Source organism: Somniosus microcephalus, chromosome 7 (assembly GCF_052327205.1).
Source record: "Somniosus microcephalus isolate GS21.2 chromosome 7, FLI_Smic_1.0, whole genome shotgun sequence".
NCBI classification, from domain to species: Eukaryota; Metazoa; Chordata; class Chondrichthyes; order Squaliformes; family Somniosidae; genus Somniosus; species Somniosus microcephalus.
This window is the reverse complement of record NC_140993.1, coordinates 30617384-30644099: the sequence shown is the minus strand read 5'-3', so window position 1 is coordinate 30644099 and position 26716 is coordinate 30617384. Positions and strand designations below refer to the sequence as shown.

The 26716-nt window shown below is 43.7% G+C and overlaps 2 protein-coding genes across 2 annotated transcripts in view; both read left to right on the top strand.

Annotated features, from left to right (window-relative positions):
* Positions 1-5468, top strand: part of napgb (N-ethylmaleimide-sensitive factor attachment protein, gamma b) — a 52784-nt gene extending 47316 nt beyond the window's left edge. The window contains exons 11-12 of the mRNA XM_085992355.1: positions 540-669; positions 4217-5468. Of these exons, the coding sequence (XP_085848481.1) occupies positions 540-669; positions 4217-4366 (280 nt within the window). The 3' untranslated portion in view covers positions 4367-5468. The remainder of the gene's footprint in view (positions 1-539; positions 670-4216) is intronic.
* A 5653-nt stretch (positions 5469-11121) lies between these two features.
* The window catches only part of LOC147114586 (putative aminopeptidase NPEPL1), a 41241-nt gene continuing 25646 nt past the window's right edge, over positions 11122-26716 (top strand). The window contains exons 1-4 of the mRNA XM_085992354.1: positions 11122-11346; positions 20606-20791; positions 23187-23357; positions 25445-25534. Of these exons, the coding sequence (XP_085848480.1) occupies positions 11167-11346; positions 20606-20791; positions 23187-23357; positions 25445-25534 (627 nt within the window). The 5' untranslated portion in view covers positions 11122-11166. The remainder of the gene's footprint in view (positions 11347-20605; positions 20792-23186; positions 23358-25444; positions 25535-26716) is intronic.

Below are 26716 nucleotides of genomic sequence, written 5' to 3'. Positions count from 1 at the left end.
ATTTTTCCAAATCGCAGCCCTCCAGCCGTGCAAACGGAATTTCTGGGCCAATACCTTTATATTTCTAGTTGGGAACTATACCTTAAAGTGGTAATAAGAATTTGTAGTGCTTGCTAGCAATTGTGTGGCAGTATTTTCAGTCTTTAGAATGTGACCACATTAGCATTATTTGGGGTAGTGGCATTTGCATAAAATATCTTTTAAGCAGATTAATAATCAGAGTGGCAATTAAATCTTCGAAAAGTTTTTTATTAAATACAGATGCCCTTTAATTTTGGCATAGAGGGCTGTCGTATCTTTTTAAAGACTCGAGGGTAGAGCTAATGGAGATTATGGTACAAGCTCAAAAGTACACAATGTGTTTGGCATCTGGGAAATGTGGGCCAGATGGACAAACCTATTTCCTCATCCCAAGTTTGAACCCAGCACACTAGCCAAAAAGCTGATGAAACTTGCTTTATAACTTTTTCCCCCCAAAGTTTGGCTCATCAGGTATAAATTACAGATGCGATTTCTGACCGAATCCTCCTTGTACACAGTATCCCAGGATTTAACGGCAGTGAAGACTGCTCTGCCTTGGAGCAGCTACTGGAAGGATTTGATCAACAAGACCAGGACCAGGTTTCTGCTGTCTGTAACTCACCTCTCTTCAAATACATGGATAATGATGTAAGTTTGGTTAGCACTGATGTTCTTGAGTGCCAATGTTTTCCTATTAGAACATACTATAAGAAATAGGAATAGGCCATACGGCCCCTTGAGCCTGCTCTGCCATTTAATAAGATCATGGCTGAACTTCTACATCAACTCCAATTTCCCGCCTGATCCCCATATCCCTTGATTCCCTTAGTGCTTAAGAATCTATTGCTCTCGGTCTTGAATATAATAATAATAATTCAACTTTATTGTCATTGTACAACGAAATGTGATCTTGCAAGCTCCCATGAGTCCAGTACAAATAACATTAACATTAAACGTAAATAGCACCGTCCTGGGAGAAGCAAAGCCGCTGCGTCTGTGCATGCCGCCATTCCATTTCCACCATTCCTCCTGTCCGACAATCTTCAGCCCAACGCCCGGGCCTGCTCACCAGCCGCCCCTCCCGGGGCTCCTTCTGTGACCTTCTCACCAACCGCCCCTCCTCGGGGCTCCTTCCGTGACCTTCTCACCAACCGCCCCTCCTCGGGGCTCCTTCCGTGACCTTCTGCACCTGGTCTTCCCTGATGGTCACCCCTCCAGGTACTAACCAGGCCTGGCTCTGCTTAGCTTCCAAGCCTTGCCAGTGACCCTGTCCCTAGTCCCAGGAACATTGAATATACTCAATGACTGAGAATCCACAGCCCTCTGGGGTAGAGAATTCCAAAGATTCACAACCCTCTGAGTGAAGAAATTTCTCCTCATCTCAGTCTTAAATGGCCAACCCCTTATCCTGAGACTATGACCCCTAGTTCTAGGCTCTCCAGCCAGGGGAAACAACCTCTCAGCAGCTACCCTGTCAAGCCCGCTAAGAATTTTATACGTTTTATTGTTGCGATAAATGCTGTCGCTTACTTGTGTGGAAATTCTGTAATATTTAATTTCCACAATCTAATTTTTTTCATTAAGCAATTATCAATGATGATTTGCAATCTTCAAACCACTTATCCCAGATAAGTTATTGTTTTTTTAATATAAATATATTGCTCTACTTTTGTTTTACAGTCTACTCGTAATTCAACATTGCTTAATACAAATTATCTGATAATCAAATTTTTTAGCACTAAATTCCCACCTTGCTAGCATTGCTTAATTTCAATTATTTGCTAATTCCATTTTTTTAGTGCAAAAATGACTGAATTATCAGAAATAGAGAATCTACATTGGCAGTTGATGAACAGATGCCTCTTTTTATATGGTTTTTAACTAACTTTGCAGCTGTTCTAAAATTAAACTTTTTTTATTCTGTATTCTCTGCACACTGTGGGAGCATAGACTAGCTTAATAGGCTCAGGGAACGCCTGATGACCAGGTGCTGAGCATGCACATAAAAAGGTCATCAGGCAAGATCGGTGATGTCACACATGGCCTCCCACTCCTGCATCATCTAAAGCCCCATGACCTGCACCATAATGGATCCCCCAAGTAAAAGGTTCTTTGCTTTCACATCAGACTTCTCGCTACCAAAATTTGGAACAAAGTCTTTCTAGAGAAGTAGGGATAGATTATATAAAATGTCAAACATTTTGCTAATTTAGCCAAACTGTTAGGAGTATTGTGTTGTTTTATTTCAGACCTTTTTGTACTGACAGCGAAACTCTCAAAATATTATAGTATGGTGTCCTTTTCTGGAAAAGGGTGCAAAGGAAAAAACTGTGCACTTTGTCATGCTCCCTAAGTGACCATATATAGAGCAAATAAAGCAGAAGGAACAGTGGTGTACAAGGGAAAAAGATAGAAACTGGAATTTTACACTTGGCACAGTGTGTTTGCCTGGATGCGTTGTAGCCATATGTTGCCCTTTCAGCACTGAGGAGCAATGGGATTTAGGTGTGCGTGTACGCAATCACTGACAACTAGTGCACAGGTGCAAAAAGTAATTAAAAAGTCATGGAATGTTGGCTTTTACCTCAAGGGGGCTGGAATACAAAAGTGAGGAAGTGATGCTTCAATTGCACAGAGCCTTGGTCAGACCCCATCTGCAGAACTGGGCACTGAAACTCAGGATAGAAACATTGGCCTTTGAGGCGGTACAATGCAGATTCACCAGAAGCTATAGATCCAAAAGATAGCCCTGTACTAAGAATCATGCACCCAGTGTTGTTTCTTTAAATAATGTGGCTACAGTGAACTGCTGGGGAATGAAGGCTTCATGGCTGCTTCCCAGCTAATAGCCACTGACGTGCATGATGATATTTCTATGGTCAGATACCACCTGAAAGTTAATTGAAGGGAAACCTTTATTACTTTATGAATGCTACGAGGGTGATATGAAGAGCCCTGACGGCCACATGGCTACCATATGAGACACTGGACTCAAGGAACCCTGTCTGTTGTGCATCCTGTCCAGCTAATCTCTCCTTCTACAGCAAAAAGTGAGGAAGCTGTTTCTCTTTACAAACATTTCCATGATTAATGTGTGTGCTACCAACTACCTGGTATGGCAAATACCTTCTGGGGTGAGTTGGAAGGATCCAGTAACATGAAAACTTCATGCTGTGGTAACTTTCACTGTTATGGGAAATGTTGTCCCTGGTCCGGATGCTTTGGGCAGATTATTGTCCAGCAGATAGCACAGCTCGGTATCTTGTGAAGCAGAGGCGACAGACGGGCCTCTTCTGACAAGAACAGGTCCTTGGGTAATAATGGGTATGGTCAAACTGCCTCAGGATTGTTTGCACCACCGTGGCTCCTCATGAACTTGCATAATGAGAACTAATAATTAGCTGCTGAAAACCAAACTTAAAATGTGTGGCCTAGAAATTCGGTGGAGCCCCAAACAGGGCGTTACCGCTGCGAACGGAGTCGTTGTGCCCGCCGGAAATTCAGTTCGAGCGCCCCAAGAGGGACGCGGGGTGCTGCTCGAGGCGCCCCGCGTCCCTCTTGGGGCGCTGAAACTGAATATCGCAGCGCCACACGCTGCGGCACGGCGCGCTGCGATACTGCAGGCTTTCCTCCCCTTAAGGGGGAGGGGCCTGCACCAGCGCGATGACCGATCGCGAGTGCCGGCAAAAGAGCCCGGCACCGAGGAGAAGTGCCGGGCACTCGGGACACAGCCGGCACTGCCCGGTTGTGGGGGGGGGGGATCAGGAGGCCGGGAACGGAGGTGCTGGCAGGCGGCCACCGGAAAAAATGGCCGCCCCGCACCGCCACCTTAATTTGCGTCACTACCGCCACAGGTAGGCCCCGTGAACCGGGCGCAATTTACAACCGGCGTTAGAGGCGGGCGCGACCAAATATCGCGATCGGGGTGGTAGCGGGGCGCTGCGCACACCAATGACATAATCGGTGGCGGCGCAGCGCTACAGGCTAACGCCGCCATTAGCGCCCCGCTAAATATCGCGGGAGGCGTGGCCAGTGGCACTAAAGCCACTGAGTGCCCTCTTTAGGCGCTAACTGGTGGCGCAGCCCACCGAATTTCTAGGCCTGTGTGTATTAGAAAAAAAATTACTGTGACACTGTACAGTATTAGGCATTTGAACATTTTCTGTACCTGAGATTATTTACTGTACTTTCCTAGTATGCCAAACTGTCTCTGAGTTTGAGAGTCCCAGGAGGAGGAACAAAAAAGAAGTCACCTGTATTGCAACAGGAAGGTGGAGAATCCGCACAAACGGCAGCTGGAACTGTTAATGAAGAGGACGATGACTACTCCTCTGGATTGTGCTAATTATGGACAGATCTCTTGTTTGACATGTTTCAGGTCAAATGGAATTGCTTAGAAGTGAAGGCCAAAGCTCAGAGGAATCCAGACTCTTGCATAACTCCCTATATGTTTAGCTGCCAACCTGTAACCTGTGAGATTCTGGTTTGCATAGGAATGGCACGAGAACCAGATTGATTTAAAGATGACATTGTGAAGCATTTAGGCTTGGTGGCAGCATTTGGCTAATTCTGCATTATGTATAATTTGTTAGATAATCTTAAGTGTGCTTTTTTTGTTTTGGAAATGTAATCTTAAAGGTGCAGTTTCTTTTGGTTCTAACTAGACTATTTTAAATCAGTGTAAAGAAATTGCTATATAAAACTTTCTCTTTAAAGACTTCCACACACATGTCATACAATCCTGAATCAATGCAATTTATTATTTATTGTACCAGCCCAACAATCGATTTGTTTTTGGTGTATGATGACATAGAACTTTGGGAAAAATACTAAATTTGGAAATGTTTAAAAATATGTTCTGTTTTAATTTTCCAAAGAACATTGTAGCTTTGAAATACTATTGTAGACTTGACAAAATGATACTGCATCATTAAGGCTGCATATTGCCACCACTAAAATGTTCCTATTACATTTATCCCATAGTGTGGGAACATGTGCTTAAAAATTGAAGTATTTGTACATGTTCACCAATAGAATTCAGTATTTATGATTTATCATGTGTTGTCTAATTCAATTGATAAACAATGTGCATGTTTCTGCAATTGTCAGTTAATGTATCCAATGAGACTTGACGACAAACTTGCAAAAAGTATTTTTTGTAAGTGCATTTTCAATGCTAGTCATTTTATCGTAAACCAACACTAAAAGCAACTGAAGATGTTGATGCAAATGACTTCATAATAACTTAAATATCGCAAAAGGAACACAATAGTAATTTCCTTATCTCGCTGCCACTGAGAAAACATCATGCAGGCCAGCAAATACTTCTTGTTGATGTTCATTATCTATCTGTGTTTGGCAATGATGTCGCAGTGTAAACATGAAAAAGCTGCTTTGTTGTGTATACAAGTTTTGAAATCTTGTCCAAAGTAAAGTATTGTACTTAACCTGGATTGTTTTTTTTTCTCTGCGTGGTAAGTGTTTTACTGAACCTGTTACAGTTTATGCCATCTCCTAATGTGCTCTACTTATGCTCACCACAAAAGGTAGCTTCTTGTCTTTATCACAATTTAGAGAGGCCTCCGAGCGCAGAGTTGTTAATTAAGCCAGTTTCAAAGACATAATGGAGCATCTTGAACATAGAAACACTTGATTTAATAATGTTTTACATCTTGTCCAGACCCTATATATCCAGTAGTATCTTGAAGTGGCATAATCGGATTACTTCTGAGATCAGCCGTCTTCATTTGACTGATTTGCAAATTAAAGCACTGCCCTATATCATGCAGAGCTTTTTTGATAGCTCAGCCGTTAAGGATGACTATTGTGTTTGCAAGCTTTCATTCTCCTTGACTGGAACCTACAAAAGAAAGTAACAGTCACCCTCAAAGGATCCATGGTTACCTATGGTCAAAAGGCCATTGGGTCATTCAAACCTTTTCACAGCCAGGAGAAAATGTAATGTTATCTCCCCAGACAGAATTGTGTACAGTTACTTAAACCAAACTCCCACAGGCAAAATAAACCCCTTCTGGAAAGCAGTTAACAAAAAACAGTTTAAATTTTGGCCTAGCTACATTTGAATGAATAACGTGAGGTGGAAACTATATAACTGGAAACGGAATGGATCCTTTTGTCCATCATGCGTGTTGTATTTTCAAGCCTCCGAAATAGTTGTCTGAATTCTCAGACAGAGGGTCATGAACTTACCAGTGACATTAGAATTCATTACCTCACTGGTAAACTTTGCCTCTTCCTGGCTGGGATGACATGACGCCATATGGCTGGGGTCTTGCAAAGATTGATTCCATCTTGGGATATGTAACCACTGGGAGCTCGTGTAAAACATTTGAATGAGTGGTAAATGTATTAAAGTGTTTTAATGGGGTAAGTCAACCAGTTTTGATTAAAGTTAAGTTTTTGTTCAATCCACAATTGGGATAACCACTAACTGCTGAGTGAATTAACTCTTTCTTGCCAAATCATCAGTCAAATAACTAAGAATTGTTATTGATTACAAAATCACAACTTACTTGAGATTAAAGTTGGGTACATGAACACTTAATAAATATGAATAGATGTAGTCAGTTATCTAGCAGACTGAATAGCAAATCATTAACGGACAGAGTTACTTGACAAAATGAGTAGCCAATGTTAGACAGGCAATTCAGTGTATCACCATAATGAGCATTAATGGATACTGCATATTAATTATAGCAGTGAACAGAGTCTGAGATTATTGCAGTTTGTGAATTCATTTGGGGGTTAAACCCCTAGATAGCTGACAAATGAATAGGTTTTGGTAGCCATTATATTGGACAGATGATTCTTTTAGGCAGTCCCTCGGAAACGAGGATGACTTGCTTCCATATTAAAAATGAGTTCTCAGGTGACTGATGAGTCCAATGCAGGACCTACAGTCTCTGTCACAGGTGGGACAGATGGTGGTTGAAGGGGCGGGTGGGTGGGGTGCTTGGGTTAACTTGCGCTTCCTCCCGGCGAAGAGACTCGAGGTGTTCGGCGCCTTCCCGGATACTTCTCCTCCACTTTGTGCGGTCTTGGGCCAGGGATTCCCAGGTGTCAGTGGGGATGTTGCACTTTTTCAAGGAGGCTTTGAGGGTGTCCTTGAAGCATTTCCTCTGCCCACCTGGGGCTCTCTTGCCACGTCGGAGCTCCGAGTAGAGCGCTTGTTTTGGGAGTCTCATATCGGGCATGCGGACAATATGACCCATCCATCGGAGCTGATTGAGCGTGGTCAAAGCTTCAATTATCTGGATACTAGTGGTTAGCAATGTTTCAAAGATAACATGGCTTTGTGTTTACGAACTGTGTGGTTGAGTCAATCTTTCTTCCCTGGGATACAGGCATTGGTGACTGGAACTTGTCACTGTGCCCCTTTCAGCAATGCGGTTATCTGTTTTACTTGGATTTACAGTTCCGGCTGAACCCACCTCGCGCACGAGCGACGATATCTGAGCTGGCTTCACTCTCATCTTTCTGTGAACTTGGTCACTTGTAAAGTTAAGTGACAATTTTTGCTGCTTGTAACTGGCTAATACAACCTCACAAGCTTAACTTGGTATTTTACTCTCTGTCCTTAATAAACTGTACCTATAAAGGCACTTTTCTGTGTCTGCTAGGTAATGGGTTCTTACAGAACAAAGAGAGCTAACAAAGAGACTTCTGCTTTTATGGAAAATTTATATTTGCGTACTAATTTAATTCATGTGTGCCTGAGAAATGTGATTATAGTTTTAATTGCATGGCCTGGTAAATCAGGGATCTTGGGCCTGTGGGAATCTGGCCTTTCCAGTTTCCGGTAGTACTCCAACCAACGTTCCCTTTAATTTTTTTTGGGTGCACGGCCCCTTTAAGGGGCTGTGCGTCCCATTCAAAAGACCACACGTCTTTCCTATTTAAAAGCTGGTGAACCGGTTGCGAGGGAACTGCAGAGTGTTGCGAGGCCGCGTAGCTTAAAGGGAACATTGACTCCAACTTACTCGGGTCTTTTCATGCTCTCAGCCAGGTCAATTTCATAGCCTCACCACCGCTGGTTTTTTTTGCGTGCATATTACTGGCCTGGATTTTGTGGTAGAAATAACGGTGAGGCTATCAGCGCTCACCATTATTGAAGAGTAAATCGGACAGCAACTTCTGGTGACTGCACATGCGCAGTTAAACGAGGAAATCGGGAAGTTGCTGTCCGAGTTGCCCTGCTCCTCCAGAAACTGTGCTATACAGTATCTCACTGAGTGACTCGGCATTCAAATAAATGCAACAGCGTGATGTTGAAGTACTTACGTGATAGATACCCACTTAACACGCCAGAAAAAGTTAGGGCTTGTCCATTCCGATCTAAGTGAATTTTTAATGGCGTGATAAGTCTTAATTACTGCTAAACAACCTTTCTGGCACTGAAAATTAACTTTTACAAATGTGGAGTCTCATTCCTTTGGATATTATTGCTGGAGATTTAAAAAAATGAAAGATGTAATTTTTTTACTTTATCTTTCTGTCTGTAATCTCTCTTAATCCTATTTTTTTATTTCGCTTTCTGTGCATGATTTGGCATTGAATTAAATATTCTAACTTACACTTCCTGCTTTAGACTCTGCGTGTCTCAGTAAGGATTCTTCAATCTGGTTGGTTAAGGAGACACACAGTTGCTTGTCTTGTTCATACAGGTACCAGATCCCCTGTAGAGGGCGCCGCGCTGTTTTGGATTTCTAATTACTGCAACTTCCAGTGCAAAAGCCCACCGAGAGTCTGTGGGCAAGCTCAAGTGTAATGAACCCATAGTGCCGTTTGCTTGCCGCTGACCACAAAGAAAGAACTTGCATTTATCTAGCGACTTTCATGGCCACCGGACGCCCCAAAGCGCTTTACAGCCAACAAAGTACTTTTTGAAGCATAGTCACTGTTGTCATTTAGGAAAATCCGGGCCATTATGTCACCTAATGCACCAAAGGAAAGCTACAGGTGAGCAACATAAAGTGCAGAACCAAATTTTAAAAAAATGAATGGAATTAGGACATTTAGATTTTACTAGTCATTAAAATGAAAACTTCTGTGTACATTGGCTCCCAATTAAGCAACGCCTCGATTTCAAAATTCTCATCCTCGTTTTCAAATCCCTCCATGCCCTCGCCGTTCCCTATCTCTAATCTTCTCCAGCCCCACAACCCCGCCCCCCCGGATATCTGCGCTCCACTAATTCCGCCCTCTTGAGCATCCCCGATTATAATCGCTCAACCATTGGTGGCTGTGCCTTCATCTGCCTCGGCCCTAAGCTCTGGAATTCCCTCCCTAAACCTCTCCGCCTCTCTACCTCTTTTCCTCCTTTAAGACGCTCCTTTAAACCTACCTCTCTGACCAAGCTTTTGGTCATCTGCCCTAATTTCTCCTTATGTAGCTCGGTGTCAAACGTTTTATTTTATAACACTCCTGTGAAGCACCTTGAGACATTTTATAAAGGCGCTATATAAATACAAGTTGTTGTAACTAGATTTACACACTTTTTAACATTTTTATTCATTCATGGGATGTGGGCATCGATTGCAAGGCCAGCATTTATTGCCCATCCCTAATTGCCCTTGAGAAGGTGGTGGTGAGCTGCCTTGTTGAACCGCTGCAGTCCATGTGGTGAAGGTACTCTCTCCGTGCTGTCGGGGAGGGAGTTCCAGGATTTTGACCCAGCGACGATGAAGGAGCGGCGATTATATTTCCAAGTCAGGATGGTTTGTGACTTGGAGGGGAACTTTTTATTGAACCAAATTAACTGAAAATTAACAAAACTTTAAATAAAAATTATCAAATTAAATTATAATTACATTACCCGGGGTGACAATGCACTCCAGTCCCCGCGGTGCCCACCGGTCTCGGAAGGCCTCAAGTGTGTCGGCGGACACCGCATGCTCCATCTCCAGGGCCACCCGGGCGTGAACATAGCTGCGGAAGAGAGGCAGGCAATCGGGCCAGACGACCCCCTTGACCGCCCGCTGCCTGGACCTATTAATGGCCACTTTGGCCAGGCCCAGGAGCAGTCCCACGAGGAGGTCCTCCGACCCGCCCGCTCCCCTCCACACCGGGTGACCGAAGATCAGGAGCATAGGACTGAAGTGCAACCAAAAATCGAGGAGTAGCCCCTTTAAGTAATGGAACAAGGGCTGCAACCTCACACACTGAATATAAACGTGGAACACGGACTCTTCTAGGCTGCAAAAAAGACAGGGGCCCTGGGAGTCCGTGAATCTACTTAACATTTTATTGCACGGGACTGCTCCGTGCAACACCCTCCAGGCCAAGTCCCCAATAGAAAAGGGGGGGACTCCCACGTAGAGAGCCCCCCATTGAGGACCTCTGCCTCCGCCGGATGGCAAGATGGCATGCCAAGGTGCGATTGCAGGTGGTGGTGTTCCCATGCGCCTGCTTTTGTTTTTTGAGTCAAACATATTTATTTAAATATGGTAGTCCTTGTTACAACTCATCAATTACATAATAAATCCATTACATTCATTAGCCGCAATAGAACAAAGCCTTAAAAACAGCTTTAGGATTAACAGTACAAATGCAGTGGTAAATTTTACAGACAAATCAACAATATTAACAGTACAGGTACCCATAGTGAAAAACAATTTTACGCCAGTCCAATTGGCAATCTAGTAACTCTTCGTTTTTGCTTGGTATTACCTGTTGTCCTTTTTTTTAACATTCAAGTACTGTACAACAGTACTGATATAACTCATCAATTACATAGTAAATCCATTACATTCATTGACCACAATAAAAAGGACCCATGCGCCTGCTGCCCTTGTCCTTCTAGGTGGAAGAGTTCGCAGGTTTGGGAGGTGCTGCCGAAGAAGCCTTTGGCGAGTTGCTGCAGTGCATCTTGCAGATGGTACACACTGCAGCCACGGTGGTGAATGTGTAGCAAAAAAAAAAGAAACTTTGCCATACTAAGTTGAAGTGAATCAACTGTAAATGACAGCAGCACTTTTTTTTTTAACAGCGTTTTTTGCAGTCTGGCACTCAGCATTGAGGGGGGAGCGCGCGCGCAGGAACCCCGGGTCCTGGAGCCGTCGGGTGCGCGCGCACGGGCGCGGACCTGACAGAGACGGAGACGAGCGGGCGGGACGGCGCGACGCGATGAAGGGCGGCGAGAGGAGCGGCGGGGCGGTCATGGTCGAGCACCTGGCGTTCACGGCCAGCGCCGGGGACGCCGACCCCCGTCGCAGGCCGGTGTTGCTGGCGGGGCAGCTGCCGAATCTGCAGAAACTCGCCTGGAGCCAAGTGAAGGGGAAGCTGGAGCCCCGGGTGACCGAGGAGGTAGCGAGAGAGAAAAATAAAACCCCCAGCGGCGGCGGCAGCAATTTCCAAAATGGTGTCCATCCCCTTTGGCTCAGAGACGGAGGCCATTCAGCCCCTCTGCCTGCTAGCCAGCCTGAGGCTGCAGTGGGCCTGGAACTAGCCAGAGTACAGCAGTTTTTTTTAAAAAAGAGAAAAAACATCGTTTGGGCCTCATTCTACTGAGTTTTGATGATCAGCCATGATCTCATTGAATGGCGGAGTAGGCTCGAGGGGCCGAATGGTCTACTCCTGCTCCTATCTTCTATGTCTCTTCGCATTTTAAAATTCTGCTCCTTGTTTTCCAATCCCTCCGTGGCCTCGCCCCCCTTCCCTGTCTCTGTAACCTCCAAGATCTCCGCGCTCCTCCAATTCTGGCCTCCCCCCGATTTCTAATCGTGCCACAACTGGCGGCAATGTTCCCCGTAAGCTGCACTTTGTCCTTCGCCGCCTTTTACTCTTGATGGTCCCTTTTTAAATTTCCGTGCCGGCGCAGTGCTTACAATGGAGAAGCCAGTGAGCGACCTGCCACTAGCAATGTTTCCCATTAGTGCGGCCGCACAGCTTAGTGGGAACGTTGATTGGCCTTCAGCTGCTGAGGCCCTAAGCTCTGGAAATCCCTCCCTAAACCTCTCAGTTTCTCTACCTCTCTCCACCTTTAAGATACTCCTTAAATCCTATCTGACCAAACTTTTGGCCACCTGTCCTAATAATTCCTTATGTGGCTCGGTGTCTACTTTTGTTTCATAACGTTCCTGTGAAGTGCTTTGGGAGGTTTTACTGTGCTAAAGATGCTATATAAATTCAAGTTGTTGTTCCTCTTGCAGTTAAACCCCCTCCTCAACTTGTGCAGCTCCCCCTCCACCTCTCTCTAAAGGCTGCATGTGCTGGGCTGCTGAAAAGCTCTCTGGTGTTTTCAAACCAAATATTATTATTCAACATGCCATCCCTTTCTCCCTTTTATCGGCGCAGTACCTATAAAGAACACTTTATTGTGGAGAATGCTAAATATTATAAACAGTGAGCGTCAACTGCAGGATTTAGACCAACAGATGGTTACTGAAACCGGCTGCTGTGAAACTGGTCGCCACTATTTAATTGTGTTTGTACAAGTAGACTATCCTTTATCCGAAAACCTCGGGACCAGCCGTGTTTCGGTTTTAGGAAAATTTCGGATTTCGGAAGGTGCGCGAAAACACTTCAGTTTTCAGAGTAATTCGGTTTGCGGGAGTGCAGATAAAGGATGCACTATCCCTTATCCGAAGGGCGGGGGGTCGGCGGGGGGGTCGGGTTCGGCCGGGGGGTCGACGGGGGTCGGGGTCGTGCGCACGACTTACGCTGAGCGATTTCGGTTTTCAGAAGTCATGCTTTGCGCCACTTTCGGCTTTCAGAGGTTTTCTGGTTTCGGATGTGCGGATAAAGGCTGGTACACTTACGCTGAGCGATTTCGGTTTTCAGAAGTGCGGAAAAATGCTACACTACCCCTTATCCGGCTAGGCCTGTAAGTCGTCCGCCACTCTGGTCATGTCGTGCGCACGACTTACGCTGACCGAAAAAACCTTCGGTTTTTAGAGGGTTTCGGTTTTCGGAAGTCCGGATAAAGGGTAGTCTACCTGTACTGCTACTGCCATTTCTTTCCTTCCTTGTAGAACTGACCCTTTGGACCCCAGTGAGCTCTGTGCATATTTTGTATATGTTTTTGAGATATTGTACACCTATAAATGTGTTAGTGTTACTTCCCCGCTGTTTAGCTGAATCCAGTGTCATTGTAATTGAAAGGAACCTTGTTTGGCCTTCTAAATATTGTTTAACTCTCGCTCCCTCTCTAAACATTACTATCAAATGTTATCTGCCAAGTACAGTGATCAAATCTGGCAAAATCAGATGATTCATATCCTTGTGTGTAATGTAGTAGGCTCACTGTTAGTATACTGTGTGTTTCTAGACCGTACACAGGCTAAAAAATGGGATTAGACTGCAGATCCATAGGTAAGGTAGGGTAAATGGAACGCTACTTTTAAATAGCCATTTTAAACGTACAATTTTGGCAAATCGTTAGCATCGAATTATATTAGCAATTCTGTTAGCAGCAATGTAAAGTTAAATGGATAACCCAGAATGGTGTCCTACGTTAACAGTATTTGTGAACACGATGTCCCGACATCAATTTAATAACATCTAAATGATGGCTGCCTTTCTGCTCGTTTGTTATTTTTGGCATTTCTGAAGTTGGACTCTTAAGATGTTGCATTTTACAGTTTAGTCTTAATTCGCAGCACCACCTAGTCTTTGCTGTTCTCAGTAAAGATAGTGGGAGCCAAGGCAGAGTGATTGAAACGTGCTTCAGTGCTCATCACTGATCCTTAGCATGCTGCGAGGATATAACTTTAAAAACAAACTATCAGCAACCGTCTAGAGCAAAATCTGGGCTGGATTAGGGTGGGTGGGGTGGGGAGGGGAGGGAGAACAGTTTGCATAAATACTTTAAGACCTGGAACTCCAACCCCAAAAGGTTGTGGACACTGGGTCAAGTGAAATTTTCAAGACTGAGATCGATAGATAGAGCAAAGACAAGTAAATGAAGTTGAGGTACAGATCAGCCATGATCCAATTGAACAGGTTCAAGAGGCTGATTGGCCTACTGCTGTTCCTGTGTTTCTACGAAGCCCTAAAATTGCTTCGCTTTCCTAGAATATTTTAATTTTTTTATAATAGTGTTGTGACTTCATGACGCATTTTAAGAGAGATTTTAACATTTATAAATAGGAGGGTATGATGGTGATTCTATTGCATTTCATTGGTAACTGTGTGTGTGGTTGTCGTCGTACGTGTCTTCACACTGTTCCCTTTGGGGAACTGCATGAAGTGGTGGAAGGATTTCTGGCCACGTTAACGCTCCTTCCGTGACTAACCATCTTCGTACCAGCCATTAGGGTGGTTAGTCCTATGGCGGGAGGGTTTTACGGGCTCCCACAACACATATGAGGGGGGGGGGGGCCACCCACACCCACGGACGCAAGTATCCCGCTGGATGTCAACCCAGAATTTAGAGCCGGAGCTCCGACTCCACTTGCCGGGACTGTCTGGAGCGGGGTTCGAAACCCTACACCATCTGGCCCAGCGGCGGGGATGCTACCGCTACGCCAAAGGCCCACTCCGTGTGTGTGGTGCTATGAATTTATTTGGCTCTTTTAAATCGCGTAGCACCAAGAGCTTGCCATGGGTCTCCGATATAGTGTTAGAATAGGCTGGTGCAGGACAAAAGCCTCTCTGAAAAATACTATATGGTAACAGCACCCCTTTTAAAGTATTGTTATCTTTTAACCTTTGTTCTTCACTCTGATACCTGGGCTACACGCTGTATTGCTCCATAAGGGCGTGTGTGCTGTGAGGAGGCTGCAGAGAAACTCCAGTATGATTTGGACAGGTTGGGTGATTTGGCAGATGCAGTATAATGTGGATAAATGCGAAGTTATCCACTTTGGTGGCAAAAACAGGAAGGCAGATTATTATCTGAACAGCAATAGATTGGGAAAAGGGGAAGTGCAACGAGACCTGGGTGTCCTTGTGCACCAGTCGCTGAAGGTAAGCATGCAGGTGCAGCAGGCGGTTAAGAAGGCAAATGGTATGTTGGCCTTCATAGCAAGAGGATTCGAGTACAGGAGCAAGGATGTCTTGCTGCAGTTGTACAGGGCCTTGGTGAGACCACACCTTGAATATTGTGTGCAGTTTTGGTCGCCTTATCTGAGGAAGGATGTTCTTGCCATGGAGGGAGTGCAGCGAAGATTCACCAGACTGATACCTGGGGTGGCAGGAATGACATATGAAGAGAGATTGAGTCGATTGGGCTTGTATTCGCTAGAGTTTAGAAGAATGAAAGGAGATCGCATTGAAACTTATAAAATTCTAGCAGGACTAGACAGACTAGATGCTGGAAGGATGTTCCCGATGGTCGGGGAGTCCAGAACCAGGGGTCACAGCCTAAGGATAAGGGGTAAGCCATTTAGGACAGAGATGAGGAGGAATTTCTTCACCCAGAGAGTGGTGAACCTGTGGAATTCTCTACCACAGAATGCAGTTGAGGCCAGTTCGTTAAATATGTTCAAGAAGGAGTTGGATATATTTCTTAAGGCTAAAGGGTCAAGGGATATGGGGAGAAAGCAGGGACAGGGTACTGAATTTGGATGATCAGCCATGATCTCATTAAATGGCGGAACAGGCTCGAGGGGCCGAATGGCCGACTCCTGCTCCTATCTTCTATGTTTCTATGAGAACAGCCGTACTTTCCTTAGTCACACAGTTGTGTGGTTTTATGTAGACTTCCCCCTTTTCCCCCTTTTTTGTCAATGCCTTGATTAGCTCACTATTAATTCGGGACTGAACGTGTGGGGAATTGCAGATGTAAACACGTATCCTACCACTTCACAATGCAGTGTGTTGCAACACCAAAGTGGTACGCAGCTAAATAGCAAAGTACAAATCAGTGTGTTTAATTAGCCCACATTTACCGAGTCACCCATCACCCCTCTGCTCGCTGACCTACACTGGCTCCCGGTCCGGCAACACCTCATTTTTATTCATTCTCATCCTTGTTTTCAAATCCCTCCCTATCTCTGTAACCTCCTCCAACCCTGATGCGCCATCAATTACTCAAAAGACTGAGGTTAAGCGAGTAACAACCAGGCTTTTATTAACTAAAGAATGAAGGTCTTGTCTCGAGTGGTCGACCCGTCCAGAATACTAAGGGACTGGGAGGTAGTCACTTATATACCTGGAATAGTGGGAGGAGTCAGCCGAGGCATGTCCAGACCTGTACCTAGTGGAATACACATTACACATACAGACAGGTATACAGTGGTTTACCACAAACCCTACAAGCCTTTGAGATCTACGCGCTCCTCCAATTCTGCCACTTGCGCATCTTCGATTTTAACCGTTCCACCATTTGCGGCAGTGCTTTCAGCTGCCTAGGCCATGATCTCTGAATTACCTCCCTAAACCTCTCCGCCTCGCTACCTCTCCTCCTTTAAGACGCTCCTTAAAACCTACCTCATTGACCAAGCTTTTGATCACCTGCCCTAAAATCTGCTTATGTGACTCGGTGTCAAATCTTATTTGATAACGCTCCTGTGAAGCACCTTTGGATATTTTACTCTGTTAAAGGCACTATAGAAATGCAAGTTGCTGTGTAGCTTGTTCGTGCTGAGGTCTGTTGTGTGCGTTACTTGGAAGTTTGTTTTGTCATTTTAGCCCTCCCGGCATCTTGGATGAGTGAGTTTATTTCACTGAGCACTGCCAGGCTGTGGCCTCTGCCACTGATCTTTCTTGTGGGTAGCTTCCCAATTTGGATGAAACTTTATGTTAAAGATTGGCTTGGTTGCATCTAATCATGTCTAAATGTTCTAAGTTTAGTGCTTTTATTGGCTGGAAAATCATCCTTTTAAAGCTGGTTTCCAGATAGTAGTAGAAACTTAAAAAGTTGCTTCCACTTTTAAACTGTGTGTTTGGAACTGAAAGGCAAGTTTAAATATTTTTAGAGCAAAAAAAAAAGTTAAAATCATTAGAAAAGAATGCAATTGAAGTTAAATAAAAATATGACGAGAATAGGGGGGGGAAGGCAACGGTAATTGTAAGTACGGAAAATGTTTACGTGGTTTAGTTTTAATGTAAAGTAGTGGTTTTGTTTTTTATGAGTAAATTCACCAATTGTGCACTCGCATTGCTTAACGGGAGCAGGAGTTGGAGGCAGGGCTGCAATATTAACGTTGATCCTCTGACCTTTCTCCCTTTGAGTTTGATTTCCCTGCAGGATTGGTGAATTTATCCTTTGTGGTTTAGGGTTGATATCACTGTGGGAAAGCTGTTGGTTCATGTTTGAGCCGTGTTATTCATGTTTGTTTGATTATACTGTACTAGTCTGAGCTGCAAACAAAATTGTTTAGCTCGAGAAGATAGGAGTTTACTTGGACTCGGCACATCGTAAGGGTTGAGTGAGAATTCTTGCTATTGAATGTTGCAGTTATAGTTCAGATAGCAGTCTCAGATAGGTCAACTGGCAGACCCAAGTTACCCTGTCCACTACATCTCGCCCTGAGCTACATAGAAACATAGAAGATAGGAGCAGGAGTAGGCCATTCGGCCCCTCGAGCCTGCTCCGCCATTCAATGCGATCATGGCTGATCATCCAAATTCAGTACCCTGTTCCTGCCTTCTCCCCATGTCCCTTGATCCCTTTAGCCTTAAGAAATATATCCAACTCCTTCTTGAATATATTTAATGAATTGGCCTCTACTGCCTTCTGTGGTAGAGAATTCCACAGGTTCACCACTCTCTGGGTGAAGAAATTCCTCCTCATCTCTGTCCTAAATGGCTTACCCCTTATCCTTAGAAGAAGCTCAGTAGAATTGAAATTCTGGACCTCTGTGCTTGTATACATGCAGGAGATATTTGTAATCCTGGGTGGATCCCAGGATGGGCCTGAATTTCCGATCGGCGGCTTCCTGCGTGCGGATGCCTCCGATCGGAAAAAATCTACATACTTACTGCTGGCTCTGTAGGTCCCGAGACTTCCAATCCTGGGCCTCTGCTCTACGAAATGCACAGAGGCCCAGGTATCCCAGGGGCGCTTGCGAACCGCCTGCGCCCCTGGGATCACGTGGGCGGCCACGGGGAACCAACCAAAGAAGGGAACCCCCCTTCACACTTTTGACAGGTCTCCGCACAGATCTGTCAAAAGTATGAATGGGGATCACTTAAAACAGTTAAACATTAAATAAATTGAAAAAAACCCATTTAGAATTAATTAAAACTACATTAAATTAAATATTTTAAACAAATTAAATTTATTGAAAAAATAATTCGTTTTTATGGGGCTAAAAATAAACTTACCTTTTTTAAACGATAGCAAAATACTGCAGATGCTGGAAATCCGAAATAACAACAGAAAACGCTGGAAAAAACGAGTTCAACAATTTCAGATCATAACCTCGGCCCCTATTACATTTTTACTTATTTTTCCCCACCCCTTTGTTTTGGATCTTCCTCCCACCCCCCCCCCCCCCCCCTTTCCTTTTTTTTCCTCTCTCCCACACGGCAGCTGTCTCTCATCCTGCCAGTACACTTCACACCTAATCTTGCCGTCTTTTGTCTCCACTGTCCTATTACCATCTCGTCTGGTTTTGAATACCTCTTAATGTCTCTTTTACTTCTTCTGTTCTATCGCAGCCCTGCCTTCGATCTATTTTATTTCCTTTCCAGTTTGAAAAAGGGTTTCGACCCGAAACGTCGACTCTAATTTCTCTCCACGGATGTTGCCTGGCCTGCTGAGTTTTTCCAGCATTTTCTGTTGTTACTACCTTTTTTAAAAGTATTTTTTAAATTATAAAGGTTTTACCAGGCGTAAGATTTTTAAAGGTTTTCAGCGGGCGGAGGTTGTGCAGAAAGTGGAACTCTCTGCCCGCAGAGGCCCTTCTCCCGGCCCATTGTTATAAGAGAGTGGACAGGAGCTGTGCTTCTTGTAACACTGAAAATAGTTTTGAAAAAAATCAGGCTATAAAGTTCCCTAGTGAGTCTAGTAGACTACGTGGGCACTTTTAATATGCAGCTTTTGTGCCAGCCTGCAATTTTATAAAACAGTGTGCTTGGGAGTGCAATCACATACCTAACTACTGTGGTATACTGAAACTGTCCGCTTATATACACCCATATTTGCTGCACTTGGTGTAAAAGCAGTTGGATAACTTCAGTCTAAGCTTATCTGCATTCCTAGACTGACTCGAATAGAGTTCTTGGCTACCTGGGTAAAGTAGTGCTGCAGTAGAAATTACAGGTCTGATTTTATAAATGCTCATTCCCAGCGGGAAGCCGCACACACATTGGCAGTCAGCATGCATAAAATCAGCCCCTGTATCTATTGCGGCAAGTAACTTTTGCATTGATAATTTAATTTCTAATAGGTACTTGTAGGGAGAGATGTGATTGAATCCACAACCTGTAATTTTTCCTCCTCTAGAGCAACATTGATCTTGCCAAACATAGTGCTTCACTTGATATCCACACACACACACACACATGTTCCAGCAAGGATTGCTGAATAACCATTCTAAGGAAGGAGCTGAGGCTAACCTTCCCCTCCCACCAATACCACCACAGTTCAGTGGCGCTGTGGCCATTTGAAATGCCCTAGCTGCAACAATGGCTGAATAGCTAACTTGACACAGACCGAAGCAGGAATCCTTATGGTTTGTTTCGCTGTGCACCACACCATGTAGTGCATTTATCACGAAGACAACAAGGGAGATACTTAGGGGGAAATATTCAGTTGTTTGCGCCTCCCGTTAGCGCCTTAAGAGGGCGTTAATGGGGTGCAAAGCAACCAGCGCCCGGCGATGTTTGCGCCGCTCGCGAAATTAACTAGACATTTTGCGGCGGCGCTAAACACTACCGCCACGATCTCCTGCGCCGGCAGATTGTGATGTCAGTTGAGTGCGCAGCGCCCCGGACCGGATATTGAGTGGCGCCCCCTGCCTTGCCGCTAGCAACGACAGGTTGAGGGGAGCGTTTTGCTGTCAGAAAGGGACTGGGGGAGCGCTATTTAAAGGCGACCGCTTCCTGCCTTTTTTTGTCGGTGACATTTTTGCACCAAGCATTCTGAGAGAGAGAGAGAGAGAGACTTCTGGAGAGATTCAATGCTGTGTGAAGGAGTTTTGAGTTCTGAGCAGCACTTTGCAGGTTTATTTTGATTTGCCCTTCCTTGCTTCGCCAGCGCCCTGAGGTAACGCCTCGCTCCTTGGCCTTTGCGCCTTAAGACAGGTATTTAGCGCTCCAATCACCTCCAGGGGCGATAAAAGCCAAGTTTGCTGTCGGAGGCCATAATTAGCGCCAGGCGCTAAACTTTGCGCACTGCCGATAATGGCGCCCCAAACGGGGCGATACTGAATTTTTCCCCCTTAGCATTTCTTTTAGAATATGCTTTTTGTGTTTTTTAAATGAATATAAATGACAAGTTTTTCTGATCTAAGTTTCTTGGGTCATTTCAAATAAAACTTGGATTCATGTGTTTTTCCAACGATTGTAACTTGCCCTCTATGAAATCTTCTGCTGCAACTCCTGATGCTGAATACCACTGGACAGCATGTTACTGTTGTGTGCGCTTAGTGTGTATATAATTGTGCCGTAGTAATCTTTTTTTCCTGTGAAGTTCCAAATCTGCACTGCAGTAACACCCTGTTTTGTCATTCAGGTCTGGCAGACTGCACTGAGCACTTTGAATCCAAATCCAATCGATAGCTGTTCTCTTTGGCTCGATTATGCTTTTGTGGCAGCGCTCCCATCCAAAGTCAGCCGCCACAACAGCACTTCTTCGGCTCACTTTCTCACACGACTGATTCGCAGCTGCTTGTCTGGAAGAGCTAACCAGTGCATTGTGGTGAGTGACCAACTCGGCTCTTGTTCATTTACAGTAACGCCCTGATCCAATGTATGTATGTTCGTCCTGATTTTTCTTTGCAGCCATTTTTGTTTCCAGAACTCCAATTTTAAGTTTTCTTAATTTATTATAAAAAGATATTCAGTATTATCAACTATCAATTCAGTGCACCTCTTTCACTGACTTCTTTCCTAATAATTCCGTCACTTTCAAAAGCTGTAGGAATTGACAAGGAAAGTAATGTATAGAAACTTTGTAAAAATGATGATTTATTCAAGTTGATTTAGGGAAACATTTCAATAATTGGTGCTCAAGGCTATCCGAAATCAACTGAGGAGGCTGAATAAATGAGACAGGTTTAATATCTACTTGAGGGTCAATATTCTTGAGCAACTTCTTTGTCCCTAGATATATTGTGTGAAATTTCTCATCTAATGTACAGGAAACTTTGTGCTATCCGGAAGTTGAATGTCCGGCAACTTTGATCTAACGGCAGAAATCAGCAGTCGTTTTGGTTAGGTGTTTTTTTTTCTCCTAGCATTCTTTTCACAGGCAGGCTCTGGAAAGCGTCTGTCGCTTAGCAACAGCTTCAGAGACGCTTCCAAGCTACTGGGCCGAGTGTTTACAAGCTGTTGCTGAGCAACAGTGTTTGTGGTCAGACACGGCAGGCTCTAGAAAGCGCCTCTGTATCGTAGCAACAGCTTCAGAGACGCTTCCAAGCCACGAGCCGAGTGTTTACAAGCTGTTGCTGAGCAACAGTGTTTGTGGTCAGATACTGCGATAAAAAGCTCCTATCTGATAACATTGACGCTGGTCTATCCGGAGCTTTTAAAAAAACGGCAGTAGCTCGGTCCCATGGGTGCCGGATAGCACAAAGTTTCCTGTACTGTTGTTAGAAAAGTCTATCTGGAAAAACTTGCCCGTTGAGTTAGATTTCTGCTTCCTACATAAACTTGGAGGTATTCTCTGTGGCCCATTTGTATTACAGTTTTTGTGTTGTATTAGTGCAAAATCTAGTTAAACTGAGAATTGATGTTGCTGAACTGACAATGCGCATGCCAGTGACTGGAACTTCTTGCTTTCCTGATTAGAGAGCAGTGTGGAGATGGCATTCCAACTCTGATCTTCTGCCTCCACATTGCTTTAAATGGGTGCCTGGAATATCACAACCTACTGGTGGCATCTCTAGTTGGAATATCTGTTGAGTTGAGTTTATTATCCAACATTGGTATTTTTTCACATTCTATACCAGTGACCGTTTGAGAAATAAAATGCTTCCATTTAACAAAAAACTAGGATTTCCTGAAGAGACCAAATGTACTTGAACATTGTGGGTGAGGGACTAATGTGCTTCTTCTGGTACAATATAACAATACTTCCTGATTAGCTTATTGTTGAGGCTGATGATGGTATCTGCAGCTGTGGTCTGCCCTGGGACACTTAAGAGAAGAGCCACAAGATTAATCCCTGAAATCAGAGGACTTGGTTATGGGAAAGGATGAGGAAGATTGGGATTTTCAGCCTTAGAAAGGGAACTCTTGGAGGTATATAGTAAATGGTAGATAAAAGATAAATCTGTAACACTAATTTAAATTAAATCATGACAGGAGGAGTGGCACAAGTTCAAGTCGACAAAAGGCAAATTTAGGCCCGATACCAGGAAGTTCTTCACACACAGAATGATCCATCAGTCCATGGAATTTAGTGGAGGCAAAAATCCTGTAATTTTTTTTTAAACAGCTAGACGAGAGCCTGTTTAGTTTCAGGATTGACTGACCTTCCTCGTCCTTTAAGTAAAACAATTTAAATATTTATTAAAAAGCCGCATGACTGAAGTAAAACTATCAGACGTTGCCTCCCCTTATTAAAAGACCCCCCCCCCCCCCCCAGTTAAAATTAATACTGCCAGAGTTTCATTTTCGTTTCGCAAGTCATCTACTTTTAACAGAAGTATCAGCTTGTTGCTCAACACAATGTAGCTGGAACCAAGGTTATTTGCTAAATCAGGTATCTGGGAAATTTTACAACTTGGCAAAATACAACAGGCAAACCCAACCCAACAGAGGCTAGTAAATTGGATAGTAATCTCTGGTACAAACCATCAGGGAAAGCTAGTCACTTAAAACTGAGCAACAGTTTTTAAAAATTGTGCAAGGTAACCAGCACGATTGGAAGGAGTGTCCTCACATGACCCAATATAAAGGCCGATGGACTGTTTTGACTTCACTGAGCAACTTCTCTGCTGTATGTCCTCCATTAGAGAAGAACAACAATATTTTCATTTGCAGGAAAAACTGGTTTGGGTGTGCTTAGTAAATTTATATGTGCATTTAATTTAAAAAAAAAAAAAAAAAATTGTTTTAACTTCTTACTGTGATTATAACTTTTATTTCAGCTAGTCTGTGAATATGCAGAGGTTTTTGCCTCGGCATGCGCACTAACACGGGCATTTCCTCTGTTCACTCGACGCACTGGACTGCCCGAACAAGGAGACAAGCTCACTGTTACGGTAGAGTTTATTCTGGTGGGAGAAAACACCGACCCGCTTACTGAATCTACACTTGCAGTAAGTAATAGCACAATGATGCGAGAATCCGAGGCGATATAGTTGCTGATTTATATTTAGTGTTTGTTTTTTGTTGTCTCCTAACTTTATATAGTTTGCTTACATTGCCATGGTACCTGAATTGGGCTGCACTTGGCTTGTTAGGAATTGGTAATGATCTTGGCTGATGGGGCAGTCTGGCACTAATGCAGTCTGCAGCTTTCAGTCTTCTCAAAATGACTAAAGATTGAATTGCAAAATCTATTGTTTTGAATGAGACCTTTTACGTTGCTGTACTAACAGTTTTGGTGGGTCACCAAAATCATAGAAACATAGCTTCATAGAAATTATTACAGCACAGGAGAAGGCCACCTGGCCTATCGCACCTCTGCCAACGCCAGCTCTGTGTGGGAATTCTTCTCTTTGCCCTTCTAGTGATAATTGTGAGTTAATGCCCCCTTATAGTAATAATAATCTGCATCCAATGGAAACAATCTTTTACTATGCACGCCCTGAAAATATTTCAGAATTTTGAAAACATCTTGGATTCCCCCTTATCCATCTCTGTTCCGGGAGGGGCGGGGGGAGTCCCAATTTATTTTTGAGCCTTTCTTCATAACCATAGCCCCTCATTCCGGGTATCATTCTAGTGGATCTTTGCTGTGCCTTTTCCAGAGCTCTAATATCTTTCCTATAATGCAGTATCCAAAACTGCACGCAATACTCCGACTATGGCCTAACGAATGCCTTGTACAAATTCAACATCGCTGCTTTGTTTTTATATTCAATGCCCCTGTGTATGAAACCCCAAATTCCATTTGCCTTTTTTAAGACCTTTTCTGCCTACAGTCCCATCTTTATAGATCTAGTGTAGCGGGACTCCTTTATTTGTTCTACACTTTTACCATTTAGGGCATATTTCCTTTTATAGCTCTTGATATCTCAGTGGGGGATGAATTTTTACAAAGCTGTGCTGCTGGGACTCAGTAGGATTTTTTAATCAGTATGGACTTGTAAAACTACCCCCTATAAGCTTGTGCACAGTGGTGGCAAGAGTAATTTGCCATTATTGACTTGCTTATCCTCTTTGAACTGGGGGGGGCGGGTGTAGAGCGGGGAACATTTGAAGTCCTTTAGCACAAATCCTACATGTTTAGTGCCTTCTCGATATCCTTTCTAATCTCCTTTAATATTCTGGAATGCATACCATCTTGGGCCTAGTGACTTTTCTGCTGTTTGTCATACTAACTTTTTTTTTATATAGGGTGCCTTTTTGAATATTTATCTCCAGTAGCTCTTCCACATCTTCCTGTAGTCCTAGTTTCATCTTGCTCTCTAAAAACGAATGCAAAATATTTAAAATGCTGTATGAAATGAAAGGCTGCTGTATACAAATTATTATTGTTCCTTCTAACAAATGCAGATAAAGAAAACCACTAAACACTTGATAAACAGGCTTTATAGCTCAGCAAAAGTGAAGGTCAAAATGTTGGCATTTTATGCTTCTAATTGCTGCAGTCTCTCATTACAAAGTGCCAGACAGTCCTTTTCATCTTTGTGGTCCCACCCCTGCTTTGATTTTATTTTACTTGGTATGTACTTATAAAAGTCCTTGCTATTTTACTTCATGTAGAGCACCAGACTTCTTTCGTACTCCCTTTAAAATAACCAAACTTACTGAATCATCGCAGTGGAACTGCAACGTAACCTTTTATTACACTCCAATAGTGACTGCAGCAATTAGAAGCATAAAATACCAACATTTTGATCTTCACTTTTGCTGAGCTATAAAGCCTGTTTAGCAAATGTTTAGTGGTTTTCTTTTTCTGCATTTGTTAGAAGGAACAATAATTTGTATACAGCAGCCTTTCATTTCATACAGCATTTTAAATGTTGTTCTGAATAATTGCTCTCTGGTGCCACAATATAAATCTGCGTGGTAACTTGAGCAGCCCCTGATCATACATGTTGAGAATTTGAGGATTTCACTTCGTTCTGTAGAGGAAAAACTAAGCATTTGGGCTATAACACTGATAGAATAATCTCAGTAGGGTAGAGGCACTGATTGTTCTGATAGATTTTGAATACTTACTATTATCTTTCCACAGTGCCTGTTAAGTGCTGCTGAAGGCATCCGACTAGCTGCTCGTATTGTGGATACACCATGCAATGAGATGAATACAGATGACTTCCTTGCGGTGAGTGTGTTTGTTTCTTTAGCTAATATAGACAGCAGCATAAACTGATTCAGCTCATTTTTTCCCCCTGTATCTCCACTTATGTCACCAGCCAAATCATTCACTATACATTTCCTGTCATAGCATGTTTTGCCAATGATGGACAACATAATGTGATTTATACCAATTTAGAACATACTATTCATGTATGAAAAACCCAGATTTTCTCATCTACCTAAATTTGTTGTCCTTAAAAGTGCTTTTGCCATAGTGTTAAGCTTCATCCAGTTTCAGGAGAACAATGCTATAATGACCTCCCTCCCCCATTCATATTCAATGCTACAGCAGAATATGGAGAGATATCTTCCAGTGTGCATGCTTGGACATCACGATTTGCTGGTTCAGACAGTTTAATATCTTCAATTTGTATATGTAACTGTGGAGGGGGGGAACCTCCCCTTGTGAATATTTTGGGACACAATGGCTGCGATTTTGCCGGCGCTCAGAGAGGCGGGTTAGAGGTTAAAGTCCTTTTGATTGACGGCGGGTCCCGAACCCGGCGTCAACCCGCCTCCAAACAACCTTCCCAAGCGTCGGGTTCCCGATTTGCGAATGGACCCGACACCGAGCGGCGGGAAACGGATTAAAGGCAATTACCTGCCTATTAACAGGTACTTGTCAGCAGTTTTCAGCTTGTTTTTCGATTATCCCGCTTATGGGTCGGGTTTCACCACGTCTGGACAACACGCCAGGCAAGTGTGGCATGTTAAGTCTGGTGTAATGTTTGTGAAAAGATGACAGCTGCAGAAATGGTGTGAAGGATGCAATGTTGCACATGGTGAGTTTCAGAGCAAAGGAAATGTTGGTTACTACATTTTTAAAACATACACAGATTTCTTTAGCTTACAAGTTTTTAAATCCAACTATATGTCCAGTGCCACCTCATTGGGAGAACCTCTCTCACCAGTGACATCGCTTCTGCCATCTCACCTGCAGCTGCCATCTATTCCAGCATATGGAGGGAGTCATTGGAGAGCCTGGGTGCAAGAATTCACCTTTGTGCAGTGATTGTGCATGGTCCCTTTAAGGAAACTGGCAGATGACACATCATCAAATGACATCATCAGACCCGCTTCCTGTTAATTGGCCGTTAAGCCCGCAGTGTTGCAATCACATCCAACACCCTACACAATTCCTCAACTT